The sequence below is a fragment of the Rhinolophus sinicus genome, chromosome 15 (genome assembly GCF_057876585.1).
Source record: "Rhinolophus sinicus isolate RSI-liver-muscle chromosome 15, RSI-T2T, whole genome shotgun sequence".
Taxonomy (NCBI): Eukaryota; Metazoa; Chordata; class Mammalia; order Chiroptera; family Rhinolophidae; genus Rhinolophus; species Rhinolophus sinicus.
In genome coordinates this window covers 2,423,466-2,437,652 of record NC_142515.1, presented here as the reverse complement: position 1 = coordinate 2,437,652, position 14,187 = coordinate 2,423,466, and the positions used below count along the sequence as shown (strand labels likewise).

Here is a 14,187-nt window from a genome sequence, read left to right as displayed (position 1 = left end):
CTTTATGGCTGTGTAATACTCCATTGTATAAATGTACCACAGTTTCTTGATCCATGAACTTTTATTGTGGCATAGTTTTTGACTCAGAAAAGTTGCCAAGGCAGTAGAGCATGAATTGCTTCTTGACGGTCATTTTTCACCCCCCAGGAGACCATGATTGTCTTGTTCCAATTTCCAGCACCTTAGCCCAGTGGCAAATACACAGCGTTTGTTACACATCATTATGACGGGTCCTCGTTATGCAGGGTCCCTCTGCTTCTGTGCTGGTTCACCCCACCGTCCTTCCTCGGTGGGTGATTTCCACGGTCTCCTCACTAACTCCCAGCCTCTACTCCTACCCACTTGTGACACAGCTGCCTTGGAGCCTCTTCAGAGGCGAACCTGGCGGCATCTCCCTTGTTAGAAGCTTGGGGACCCTCAGGGACAAAGGCAGACTCAGCACTGGCCTAACTGGCTGTGTAGCTGGCCCTGGGCCGGGGTTCCCTCGCACTTCTCTCTTGGGCGCCCCAGACCTCATCACCTGCTTCCCAGGTCCCCACCTCATGCCATGTTTGCCTCAACCTGCTTTTTCACCTGCATCTTCTCACCTGCCAGCTGTTGTTATCACTCAGGTCTCTGTGTGTCTATGTCATTGTCTCCAAAAATTCTTGCCTGCTCGCCTCTCCCCCGGAGTGTGCCCTGCTCCCCATGGCAGCCGCCCTCCCGACCGCAGTGGCCTCCTGTGAGTCCCCCAAAGCCATGGGGAGCCTGCTTGGGGCTGAACTTGGTGCCCGGGCAGGGCTGTGAATATTGTGGTGTCACCAGTGAGTCAGTGCAGCCAGTGTCTCTCCTGGCCCTTGTCCCCTTCTAGGCGGACCCCATTCTTGGGGTCAGACTCGTGGCTTCTGGGTTGGTGTTGGTGGGTGAAGATCCTGTGGGATTTCATTGGAGCCCAGTGATGGGCTGGTCTCTGGAGCGTGGGAGCCCCGTGGTGTAGGGTGTCGGGGGCAGGGGCCGTTGCACGGCGTCGCCCAGAATTCTCTTGACTTCTTTGTGCCACCGGCGTTCATGGCCAGCCATGGGCGTGTTTAGCTGTGTTACCTCCGGCGGTGCTTCCCACCATCATCCGTCTTCTATGGGCCGTCTCTTATTGCCGCCCGGCTCCTAGCCTCTGCGGGTCCCCTCTTAGTGTCTGCGACACCCCGTCTAGGCTGCCAGGCTGCCAGCTCTGTGGCACAATGACACACCTGCTGTTTCAGCCCAGGCTTCCTGTCAGCACGCTGCCTGCCAGGCCAGAGGGCCCCGCGCTGCAGTCCGGGGGACACATCAGCCAGTATGTGTCAGGATTCAGCGCTCCTCCAATTGTGCCTTTCGCCTCTGGAAGGACACCGTGCCACACGCCCTGTTGTCTGTGGGAAGGCGCGTCACACAGGTCCCTGTGCTGTCTCGAGCCCCATTTCTGGCAGGGATGGTAGAAAATGATGTTGATGTTGCCGCTTTTCTTTTTTGGCAAAGTAGCAGTTGGTGGGTTATGGTGCATTGTCTTTGACTAGCAACAGTTCTGCTAATGGGCTCCAAAGCCCAGAGGCGCTGGTGGCAGGCCAGCCCAGCCAGGCGGCGTCCAGCAGGAGCCGGCTGTGGGGACCAGGCCTCCGTCGCAGGAGAGGTAGTTCCTGCCAACACTCACACTCGGGGAAACTGAAGTGGGTCTGATTTCGCTTCTGTGTAACCAGTAAGGAAGTCTAAGGGGCTCACTCCCTCAGACGTCACCTAACGAAGTGGCCAGCTGATGGGACACAGCCTGAAGTGACACATGCCGCTCGTCTGGAGCTCAGATTTCGAACCCACCAGTTGTTCCACTTATGGCCTGACTGCCCCGTTTCCCTCGCTTTCTGGTTGACCCGGTGTCCTGGGGCTTCTGGCGGCCGCGCAGTTCCGCAGAGCTGGTCCTCAGTGTAACGGGCAGCCCGTGCTCTGGCGTGAGTGTACACCGGGCGGACCAAGGGCAGTGCCACGTTGCTGGGCGTGCGGCGCAGACTGGTTCTGGTCGTGGGGAAGCACGGTGGGTTTCGCGGTGGGCAGGCCGAGCCTCAGAGTCCTGTGATCTAGTTCAGAACTGCGGGTGCCGGTGTGCTGGGCGTTACTTGGTTTAGACACAGCCATTCCAGCTCAGGCCGCACCGGGCTTGGCTGGCAGCCCTTCCCCAAGAGCACGGCAGGCCACCGGCCTCTGCCTGTTGTCAGAGCCTAGCCGCCAGGACGAGGCTCACAGCAAGGACTTTCTCCCCATCTCTGCAGAGACCCACTCCTCCCTCCAACCTGGGAGAACTCGGACAGGGGGACCCTTGGGACCCTGCATCCTGTCACCCTCATCGCTGTCCCCCTGGCCTGCTCCCGGGCCCTGCTCTGCACACTCAGTGTGGCTCCTGGCTCTTCTTGCAGTAGGGGTGAGGGTTGGCTGTGTCCTGTGGAGGACACCGGTCCCTTTCCAGCAGGAGTGCCTGCCCACCTGGCCTGTTCACGGCTTTCCGTGTTTTCCATGATTCCTACTTGACTGATGAGAAACAAGCCTGGGAAGGGACTGGACATGCACTGCCTGCGCCCTGCTGGGTCCTTCTCCTCCTGTGGGGCTGATGTGGGCAGAGCCCTCCTCCCCCAGCAGCTGGCCCTGCCCCTGCCACTCGGCCCCCGAGCCAGCTCTGGGCTCCTGCCTGGGCCTGGAATCAGAGGCAAGACAGGAAGGCCGGGCAGCAGGGAATTGATGGTGGCCATAACGTCCTGTTTCCAGGGGCAACGGTGGCAACAGCGCCAGCTGCATGCCTGCAGTCACCGGCTGTCCCCACAGATGTTTCCTGAGGCTCGGTTCTGGCTGTGGTTGGACCGTGGCCAGCCTTGGCTCCGACAGTTTTCTGAGCCTGCTTCTCCAGCCTTCCCAGAAGTTCTGAGTTACGGAACAACCTTCCAGTAAATGGCTTTTGTGCTTCAGTTAGCCGGTATCAGCTTCTGAGGCTTGCAATTAAGGAGCCCTGCCTGTGATGGGACTATGGCTTGTCACGGTCCAGGTCTGACGCCTGAGCCCCGATCGGCCCAGAAACAGCCTGATGGGGGCCAGTGCTTCTGAGCAGGGCCCAGGTGGGAGGCACGGATCAGGGGAACATGTGTGCACAGCTGTACAAACATAAGCGGGTTTGGCTATGCGACCTCTTGCAGCTTCAGCATGCTAACGTGCAGGGCGAGAGTTCCCAGAGGGGTGGCATGTCCTGGCTGCCTTGTGTACCCACAATCCTTTCTCCAAGCAGTCTTCCAGAAACACACTTTGGAAAATGCACAACGGGACCCTTGGCCTGGATGGTGGACACACGTGTGTGATGCATCTGCTTTCAGTTGGGCCGACTCGTGGTTGCAGACACCCCTTCCCAGTGCTTACCAGCAGCTCAGGGGGCGGGGACATGTCCCCAGACTTGAGAGGGTAGGGGCAGCACTTCATTCTGGCTCCAGGAAATGAGGGCAGGCCCCAGGGGCTGGGAGAAGGGGTAGCCATTTGCTTTTGAAGAATGATCTGACTTTGATGCTGTTGGATAAGATTTTGGAAGGAGAGCAGAGCCCAGGACAAGCTCAAAGGCCAAGGTCATCTGTGGCGGGTATAACTAACCCCAAGTCCCTCCAGGGTGCCAGGTCCACACACACGTTCCCACTGATCCCGGGCTCACCCTGTGACTCAGGTGTCATTTATCCTATAGGGAAAAGCTCTGGCTCAGGGACGTAGACGACTGTCTCAGAGTGACAGGTGACAGAGTGGGTGGGATCCTTGCTCCCACGAAGTGGCGGGATGGGGGACCCTCTGGGAAGCTTGGCTTCTGTCCCTCAGGCTGCGGGCGCCTGGGGAGGCACGTTCGGGGGGTGTGATGTGTCAGAGAGTGTCTGATGTCAGGCAAACATCGGAGGAGGTCTTTCAGCAAAATCCCATGTCCACTCACTGGAACTGGAAAGAGAGCCGGCTCAGAGGCTTGTCAGTGTGCACAGAAAGGGGGTGTTGAGCAGGGTGGCTCTGGGGTCTGGGGGCTTAGGGTGGGCTCGTGGGGTCCTGTTCACACTGGGGTTTGGGAAACGCTGCCTGGCCTCTTGTAAATGTCCCTGTCTCCTGTGGCCTCTGGGAATCTGTGGTACTAGGAGCAGGAGGGAAAGGGCACCTGGGGGTTTGGGGGGTTTGAGGCTTCACGGCCAGGCAGACGCCTGGCTCCATGGTGCAGGCTGGATGTGCAGGGACAGAATAGCCCAGCCGTGGACAGCAGTGTCAAGGCCGAGGGACCCAACTGTGCTGCAAAGGGGGTGCCCAGGGACTGAGGTGGGGGACTGGGTGGGGGACGAGGGAGCAAGGGCGCCAGTGCGAGGGCCTTGAAGCCTCAGCAGACCTGTTCTGTAGACGCCACATGGGAAGTGTTTCAGGGCCACGCTGTCCCTGTCACAGCCAGTCAGCTCTGTCACTGGAGCGTGGAGGCAGCCACAGCCAGTGTGCAAATAAGGGTCATGGCTGCTCCTAATAAAACTTTACAGAAGCAGGTGGTGGGTACAGTTTGGCCCTTGGGCTGCAGCTTGCTGACTGCCATAGCCCCTCATGTAGTTAGCAGGTGACTTGTTGTTTGGGGTGGGGGGGGGTGAGAGACCCCAGGTGTGAGGAGGCCCCGGAGAAGTCCTTGCACATGTCGGCGAGAGTTGATGGGGGTCTCCAGGAGGACAGCATGGAAATGAGCTGCAGACGAGGAGATCCCGGGTGTGAGGGGGGCAGGAGAGGCTGGTGAGAGGCAAGGAGGGTTCCTGGGGTTCATCCTGGTGTGGGGGGGGCAGGGGCGGGCTGTAGCGCCTTCACTCAGATGCTACCTATGGAGGGAATTTACTCAGGGTCACAGTTTTGGACAAGGTCATTGGAGATGCCTCTAGGACAAAGAAGGAGAGAGAGAGAGTAAGAGAGAGAGAAGGGAGCGAGCAGTCCAGCTGTGGTCAGGAGCTCACCGCAAGTCGTGGTGGGGAAGCTTCAGCTGTGTCAGTGTATCTGGTATTGGTGGAGGTGGAACTCTGGGAAACAGTGGTGTGTGAGGCCACAGAGGCAGACGCTGCCTCTGGGTTGTTTGCAGAAGCCGGAGGAGGAACGCGAAGGCCCATGTGGGCCCCTGACCCTTCCACAGCCCCTCTTGCATCACGTCCTCTTGCCTCCCCGAGTCAGAGTGATTGTGATAAAGTATCAACTCCCCCCCCCCCTTCCCTGGCCCATTACTGGCGTCTCACTGCTCTTAGCACATCTTTCTTTTAAGCCTTTGCTCTATTGCTATGTTGACCAACATTAATATCTATCAAAATTAACATGGTAGGATAGTTTTTATACCTCTGTACATTCCTTTGAATGTAAGTAAAATATATGCTTTCCCAAATGTAAGAGTTTTTCCCAGCATGCGTGTGCTTCCCTGCCCACCTAACAGGTGCTGTGGGGTGAGTAAGAGCTGGGTTGACTCTCACTCTGTTTCTGTAATTCATTTCCCACGTGCTTTCTTGTTAAATATGCTTTATTCAAAATACCATATTTTGTCTTCAGTTTTTATGAAGGAGAAACTTGTCCGTAATTGTATTGTTTCATTAAAGCAAGGGATGCTTCGTTTTGGGTACTAAGTAAAAGGAGCTCTCCTTTCCATGCGTTGGTTACAGACACATGAGAAGAGGGAGACAGTAATTCCAGGAAGTAAAAGCACTGAGCTGTTGGTTGGCTGCTGTAGGCCATTCGGGTAATTTTCTGTCCTCAAAGTAACTATTTTGGAAAAATGACACAGTACATGATCACATTCCCCAAATGGGGAAAACTTTGGGAGATGTTTTCTGTCTTAAATAACTGGTCGTCTGTTGTGCTTTGAAAGGGACCCAGCTCTTGCACATACACTTTCTTACTTGCTCCAAACATTGTCTCTGCAGGTACTTGGGACAATGGAGAAGCCCTGTGAAGTGACGTACAGAATGGTGGCCAGCCCTCTGGGGAAGCTGCAGCTCTCTGGCTGTCAGCAGGGCCTGCATGGCATCCGGCTGCTCGGCAGGAAGACCCCAGACCCTGGGTGAGTCCTGAGGTGCACCCCCTCTGTGGGGCTGCTTCACAGCAAGGGGAGGAAGGAACATGGCTGCTGCCGTTTTCCACTGATCACGGCGTGACACGTAGCCATACGCCGCCAATCACAGAAGCCAGAATCTCTCTAAGAACGCGCGATGGCACCGTGGGGGTCCTTCATTTGCAGCATCTGTGCTTGTTGCCCGAGAATTTCCCACCTCCGGTTAACCACAGGGCCGTGCCCTGGAGTCAGCGGCTCCAAGGCGTTGGCTTGCTGTGTACATTTACAGAGGGGTTGGTGGCTTGTGACCGTTGAACACTGAGTGTTCAACCCGTGTGAGGTGGGAATCTCTCTGGAAATTTGGTGACACAGAGATGCTTGCCTCATCTTGAGTTTTAAGTCAGGCCCAGCCCTCCCTGTTCAGTCTGCCAGGGGTTTTCTACCAAAGCCTTGGAATTGCCTGATCAGGAGCTCGCTGGCCTCTCAGCTGCCGGCAGAGCCGGTACCGCGGACGAGAAAAGGGTGTGAAGTTCCCTGTTTAGCATGACGTCAGGGTATGGCCATTGCCAGCAGGACACACGTTCCTCTCACTTTTGTGACTGTTCTCCACTGTATTTCTCTGATTGTAAAAGCATAAAGAATTTAAAGCACTCCTGAATGTTTTGTTCCGGAATGGAACGTTTGATTTCCCCCACTCATTGATTGGGAGGAGTGGTGTTAAAATCACAGCTCTTGTGATTTCTGACAGAAGGAAACAAACCACCCGCGCCTGAGCTCAGTGTTTGTCTTAACGGGCTAATAAACACAATGCCAAGAACATTAGATAAAGAAAATACATAAGAAACATAAAAATTGATTTTAATGGAGCCCTGTCAGAGGCAGCCATAATGAGCACATGCGCCGTAATAAATACCAGTTTCGCCTCCACTGTTGAGAATTTTCCTGTAGAGCTGCATGTTCCAATCAATAGTCTTTCCTAAGACAAAAAATAAGCGAGCCTTTGAACGATACGAAGACATTCTTTAACTGTGAGAACCGTCTGGCTGTACTGTTCAGAAAATCACAGGCACCAGATAATTTGTCAAGGAAAATGTCATTTTGTCTTTTAGCTTGTTCAGTTGCTCAATAAGTTATAGGAATTATGTGTTGAATTTCTTTTGCTGTGAAAACCACTCCTTAAAGTGAATTTGGGGAGGAAGAAGTAAAAAGAAAAAAGCATAAGATATGCTGAGTTAAATGCCCATTATGGACGTGAAACTAGAATGAAGGTGAGGCTTCAACTTGACTTTCTGCTTCGCGCACTTTCTGACTCAAGTGGCATCAGCTACAGACGCGAGACGCAGCCTCAAATAATGGCTTCGATAAGCTGCAGCTGACAGCTCAGAGGCGGGCTCTGGTGACAAGGTGGTCACTGGGACTTTGGCGGCCTCCCAGCTTTCCTCTCTGCACCTCCAAGCTGTGGTCCTGGTCCTGCTTCTACAGGCCAGCCTCTGGGGACCAGGTTGCCACCTCACATTCCAGGCAGCAGATAGAGGAGAAAAGAGGGAGGGAGCACCACCTGCCTCTCCAAAAGGAGCGCTAACGTTTTCTCTTTTGTCTCATTGGCTAGAACTGGGTCACGTGGCCACACCTCTATGCAAGGCATGCTGAGTCACCATGTATTGGCTAAAATTAAGGTTTCTGTGTAAGGAAGAACTTGGAAATGGATGTTGGGGACCAGCCAGCAGTCGTGTGTGTGTGTGTGTGTATACACACACACACACACACACACACACACACACACACACACGGTTAATTGGGGGAGGGACAGTTGAAAGTCAGAGAATAGAAAATCCTAATGTCTGTGACTACAGACAATTTGTTTCTTCCTCTCTGATCTTTCTGCGTTTTGTTTCTCCATCTTACTGCACCGCCTAGAACCTCCAGTACGGCACTGACTAAAAGGTGTGATGGTGGCCCTCCATCCCTGGGTCCAGTGTTTCACCAGCGTGACACGGCCTTTGCTGGGTGCTATAGGTGTCCTTTCTCAGGCTGAGAATCCTTCCTCCAACTGTTGGATGTTGTCCATGTGTCAACTTGGTCATATTTTTCTCCTTTATTTTTTAAATATGAAGTCAATTTTAGGATTTTTAAATCAATTTTGAAATGCTAGACTATACCACTTAATTCATGATATAATGTTTTTGTTTGCTTGTTTTTTTACACATTACTGGTTTAGATTTGCTACTTTGTTTAGGATTTATGTGTTTAAGCTCATGAGGCATGTTAGTCTACGATTTTCTTCATTTGTAATATCTTTGTCAGGTTTTGGCATTTCTGCCTACAGAAAACCGTGTTCCCTCTTCTCTTTTTTGAAAGCGTAACGTGTGGAATGAGTATGACTTTTCCCCCAAGCTCAGGATGCACTCACTTTGGACGCCATCTGAGTCGGCGTGTTTTGTACCGAGAGGCTTCTGGTTAGAACTCCTTTAGCTTCACAGAATTAGGTGCTGCCCGGCCCTCCTGGAGGGGAGCATCCCCACGCTGGCTTGGCTTGTGCAGGGAGAGCCATCTGTGCCCTCCAAGGCCATGTCCTCTAGCTCTGCCGATGGACGGTGGTGGGGGGTGGGGGGATTTGGGGCCGAGCACCCTCATGGGCCTGGGCCCCTATGTGCTCCGGAGTCCTGGGTCTTGAGTTCCTCTGAAGCCATGCCACCTCCTTCGGTAGACAAGTTGGAAGGTGGCCACCGATGTCTGTCTGCTGTGTGCCTCCTGCCCCTCAGGTCAGCCTGTTTGCCTGAGTATGTGGCTTCATGCAGTGACCACTGAATTGTCATTTGTATAGCTTACGTTTCTCACCCTTCCTTCCCTCAAAATATTTGAGTGAAGGACACCAGTTTGGAAAGTGGTCTCCTAGTCTCAGTTTTATCATGTCCTATTGCCGTTAACAACGGCCGTATCCAGAGCGGTTGTTCGTGTGCAGGAGCCGGATCCCTCCCCACGTCACTCGTGGGGCTGCAAAGCTCTGACCTCGCCATCGTTCCTGCAGGGTCTAGAATCTGATGAGAAGGGTTGTAGAATGTTTATTTTTCTGATGTTATTTTGGGACTTGTTTAGTATTTGATTACTTGAAAAAATGGACTGTACAACCTTGGGTCATAGTTAACGTTACGAAAATAGCAGTAGGGTTTTCGGGTTTGGGATACCGGAGAGAAAGCACATGCTTCTCGTTTCACTTATCAAAGATTTACCTTTGGTTTTCATTTTTTTCCATGTAAACTTTCTTAGAAAAATACAGGAATGCAATACTGAAAAAGCTTACATGTGCCAACCAAACTAAACCATCCTACAACTTTTTGTATTAGCTTGGTGCAAAAGTAATTGCAGTTTAAAAGGTTAAAACTAATTGCAAAAACCGTAATTATTTTCACACCAACCTAATATTTTGAAAAACGTCAAGTTGTGTGCAGGCTGTTCTGTTGTTTATAGGGACATACGGTGTCCTAGCGATGGTGGCTCACTGACAGAGCTGACGTTTCTGACGTCGTGCCCCGCCGACTCTCGTGTCGTGGCAAGAGCAGGACCTGAGCGCTTGGGTGGCTGGACAGGGCCTCTGCCAACCAGTTGGACTGGCCCCACTGAGACACGCGAGAATGTTACTGCAGGGCCTCTGTGCCCAAACTGGGAGCGGGGTGGGGGAGCGCGTCCGCCTCACTGGATGCACTGTCGGGTTTGCCCTTCAAATGTCCAAAGTCGTCGCCCCGTGGAAAGAGTGAAGGTACCTTGAGGTCCTCCTGAGGGGAAGGGGAACTCATGAAGTCACATCAGGTCTATTGAGCCTGTCAGCTTGACCCAGTAGTGACTGATGGTTTCCACGTGCATTTGCTTCTTTCCGGCACTCCTGAAATATTTTAAGTAAGTGGGCCATTGGGGGAACAGGAGTCTGTCTGGGGCCTGTGCCTGCCGTGCGCCCTCCCCCCTGCCAGCACCTCTCTGCGGGCCAGTCTGATGGCTGCTGGTTCCAGGTAGTTCCTGCGGGTCCACATATCTCAAAAACCTTCCCGGGAAATTCATAAATGAATTCCTTCCGGCAGATTGGGCCATTGTAATACACATACTTGCAGCACTTATTTTATTATAATTGATCTTTCAAGGAAGAGAAGAAAGTGTTAAGTCTAAACACTTGAAGAAACACTCTTCCCGTCAAAATAATATCCAAAACACGCTCCGTAGGGTTTTTACCTGCAGCAAGTTTAGTTGTCTCATTGCTTTTCTTCAGCAGCTCAAAATAATGATTTGTGTTGTATGCGCTTAAAAAATGTAATTATTTTATTTTACAGAGTGTTCCTTAAGGAGGTCTCTTGAGTCAAATCAGCATGTCTCTGTGAGGAAAACCTACCAAGCTCTCTGTGGCTTTTATAGAAATCGTCGGTGTTTTGAAATAAGTGCTCGGATGCCGTGGTGAGCCTGGCATGCCTCGTTCTTGCCTCCGCTCAGCTCCCTAAGTCTAAATCCTCAAGGCAGCTCTGTTGGAGAACCTCACCTCCAAGTGTCTGAACTAGGGGTGAATTTCCAGTCATGCACCGGGAGCTGTCTCAGGGCCTAGGCTATCAGTAACACAGATTGGGTGTACCGTCCCTCTAAGCACTTGCAGCGCAGTGCCCCTTAGAAGCGAGACAGTGTCCTGGTCTTTCAGGTTGGTGGCTGAAGGGGACACAGGAGGCCAGGATGTTTCTTGTGAAGGTTCCTGTGTTCCCATGGTGGGCAGGGTCTGCAGGGCTCGGGGCTGTGTGTGGGGCCTGCAGAGTTGTGTGCAGCATCTTAAGGTCACAGCCCTGGGACCTTGTTAGTAAAATAAAGGAAAGCCACGTGATGTGCTGTCACGTCACCTTGGGTGTGATGCTGTGGCCTCCGCACTGAGCCTTCCGAGCCCTTAATAAAGTGGGGCTGCCTGCATTGTGCAGATGGTTGTCCTGAAAAGCCCCATCTCAGCTTGACTGGCAGTTTGTGCCTCCCTCGCAGGGTACCCCCGTGGAAGCCCGAAAGGTGGGGTGCCGTGCTTTATTATAAGGCCATATAGTTAGAAGATATCAGCAGTGCGTGGCTTCACTAGCTTTTGTCCTCTTCTCTGGACATTTAAGTTCTTTCGAAAGCCTAGCTCACTGACTCACTGGTTACCTGGGTCAGGGTGGAAGGGTGTTAGCAGTCCACTGGACAGTATGTAAGCAAATGTCACTCAGATTTCAAGTGTTTATATTCTGGACCCATTTAAGAAAAAGAGCAACATAGAAGTTTTACTCCTATCAATGTTACTGTGTTGCTGAGAGACAGAAATGGCAAAACTTGCGTACTTGTGCCTGAGAGTCAGAAGTCAGCTGGTTCATTTAATTCTGCGTCGGCCAGGATCTCCTGGAAGGGAGAAAAGGACACTTGAATGACAGCTGCAACTATGTGGGTTCAAAAATAGGAGCCAGACTGTCAGAGTAAAGGGTAGTTTTCGAAAGTTTCCAACATTTGGACCGTAAGAGCGCTTGAGAGTAAAAGCGGTAAGTAAACTAGCTAACTTCCCGCACAGAAAGGCCTCGAGGTGGCCTGGTACATAAAACCCTAAGTCCTCTGGCCTGAATGACAGCGTTTCTTTAGGAGGCATTGGACTTCACCTCTGCCCTCCTCCGGTTTTGAAAGGGTGGCAGCTTTCCCAAAGAAACGGCTCTCCTGTCCCCTTGATCCTGCCGCGCGTGGGTGGCGCCCCTCTCCTTTTCTCCATAAACAGGAGGCAGCCGCGGCCCAGTCCCGCCCTCCCTCGGGCTTGCCCTATATGGTGTGCGGCCCTATGGTCTCCTCCACGTGCCCTCACCATCACCTGTGTTGACTCACAGCTGAAAGGAAATCATTTCTGCATAAAACCCTTGGGCTCCTCTCCAAGCAGCAGCTCCCCCCTGGGAGAGCCCCCCAGGCTCGCGGGCTCTGTGTCTGCAGAGTCCCATCAGGCTTGAGTCTTGCAGGAGCTGTTTGCATGGAATTGGCTCTGTGACATGGCCCCGTGGCGCTGTCACTGCTGTGGGGTGGACGGGCCTGGACTCGTGCACGGTCCTTCCTGCTACCTCCTTTCCATGGTTCTCTGCCCTCATCCCCATGTCACCCGCCTCCTAGATGGTCTCTCCTGCCAGCCTCAAGCAGTCCTCACCCCATTCTCCTTTCTGCTTCTAATTAGCTGTGGTCTGGAAAATTGGTTAACAGGATTGTTCGAATTGTGAGAGGAATTAGGTTAAATAAACTCCTCTGAGAAAAACAGTGTAGAATTTATGACAGTGTTGTGGCACCTTGGAGGCCGTCTTCATTTCTTCTGGAGTCTTTCTCCAGAAGACCTTGGGTTGCCGGGAGTCGGGTGGACGTGCGGTAAGTGGGCACTTTGCAAGAACGTGCCTGCTCGGTGGTGGCCAGGCCTCGTGCAGGAGCTGCATGCTCGTCACAGCAGGTAACCCTTGGAGCAGCTCCGTGCACTTGTACCGATGCCACTTTCTGGCTGAAAGAAGTGGAGGTGGGGAGACGACAGGCTGGTTGCAGGGCTCAGGAGGAACACGGGAGAGGAGTGGCTGCTCCCTCTCCTTACTTCCAGTTTCCAACAGCGCCCGCCACTGAGCTGCCCTGTCTTTCCTTGGCCTCGAAACCGTTGAGGGGAGCCTGCCAGACAGGCCTGCCTGAGGCTTAGTAATTCAGAGCGTGGCTTTTGTGCTGCCTGCCTGCATGGGAATGTCTTTAAAGTAGCGTGTCCACCAGGTCATGTCTAATTTGGAAATTCGGAGTCAGAACTTACTGTGTGGGGAGCAAGGCTACAGCTGCCTTGCCTCCTATAGGTGTTTGCCTGCTGACGTCTGCATGCCACTGTAAGCTTCCAGGACGGTACTGAGAGCTTGTCCGGTACGGACGTGCCCTTTTCATCGGGGCCAGAGCTGATGCTGCACGAGGAGCTTGGTAGCTGAAACTCAGCCACTTCTCTGGACTCCTTCCTCTGCACCAGGGTCGCACCCCAGAACTTTGTCCCTCTGCTCTTTGGTGGAAATACAACTATTTTATCTAAGACCGTTGACATACATTTCTCATATTTTGCCATGGGATTTTGGTTTCCAGTATTTTTATTGTTATATGGCTTTAATATTTTATGGTATTTAAACCATCCATAACTAGTGAATAATTTTCAATTTTTTTTTGTTTTGTTTTGTAAATGTTAATATCATTTAAGCTGTAAATTCTCAAAATATACTTGGTTTGTTAAATTTATTTCCTTTAAATTGTATCAGTAATTGGATCAGCTCCTTGATATTAATGTACAGGCTGTTGCATGCTGATCAGTTCAGAATTTAAATTGAATCAAAGGTTAAATGAGTTTAATTTTTGAATTGAATTGAAGCATTGTCTTGTGTCAGATTCATCCAGAATTGTTATTTCCAGTTGCTGTATCAAGTGACAGACAGAAGTGGGTCTTTTTGTGATGAAAACATTGAATAAATTTAGGATTATGGTAGTCACTTGTTCGCTCATTCTCAAGACCTGTGAGTGCCTGTGTGACCGGGAATATGCACTGGGGGTGAGGAAAAATGAATGTGACAGCCCCACGTGTGTGGAGCCCAAGCCCAGCATGGGAGCCTGGCCTGGGTGGACAGCGCAGTGTAGTGTTGTGTGTGTGACCCCACAGGGGGTGTGTGTGAGCTTGTGTGGAGGTTGTTGAAATGGTCAAGACAAGGGATGGTGTGGGCTGAGCCTGGGCCACTGGCAGTAGAACCGCGTGGGACTGGGCGAGTTGGGACATCGTTTGGGGTAGAGCCAGTGAGACCTGGCATCTGACACAGGAAGGATGAGGTTGGGTAACTCGCCAGGCGGTGGTCCGTGCTCTTAGGCCTGGGGTACATGGAAGCAAAGGGGGGGGGCAAGAAGAAAATAAGGATCTGGGGGAGCAGCTGAATAAGGGAGCTGGTCAAGAAGAAGCAGCAAAAGAAAACCAAACAAAACTAAAGACAGAGAAGAGAACAGAGAGAGAATGGAGGCTGAGGACGGCGAGCAGGCGTTGTTAGAACAGCTTTGGGGCATCTGCTTCCTGGTGTCGGCCTCGGGGTGAAGAATCCTGACTTCAGACTTGTCTTCGG

At 52.3% G+C, this 14,187-nt stretch overlaps 1 protein-coding gene across 7 annotated transcripts in view; it reads left to right on the top strand.

Annotated features, from left to right (window-relative positions):
• MGMT (O-6-methylguanine-DNA methyltransferase) overlaps positions 1-14,187 on the top strand; it is a 263,434-nt gene that overhangs the window by 43,804 nt on the left and 205,443 nt on the right. For all 7 annotated transcript variants that reach the window (XM_074338805.2, XM_088791753.1, XM_074338803.2 and 4 more), the window contains one exon: positions 5,937-6,073. In XM_074338805.2, the coding sequence (XP_074194906.2) occupies positions 5,949-6,073 (125 nt within the window). In that variant the 5' untranslated portion in view covers positions 5,937-5,948. The remainder of the gene's footprint in view (positions 1-5,936; positions 6,074-14,187) is intronic.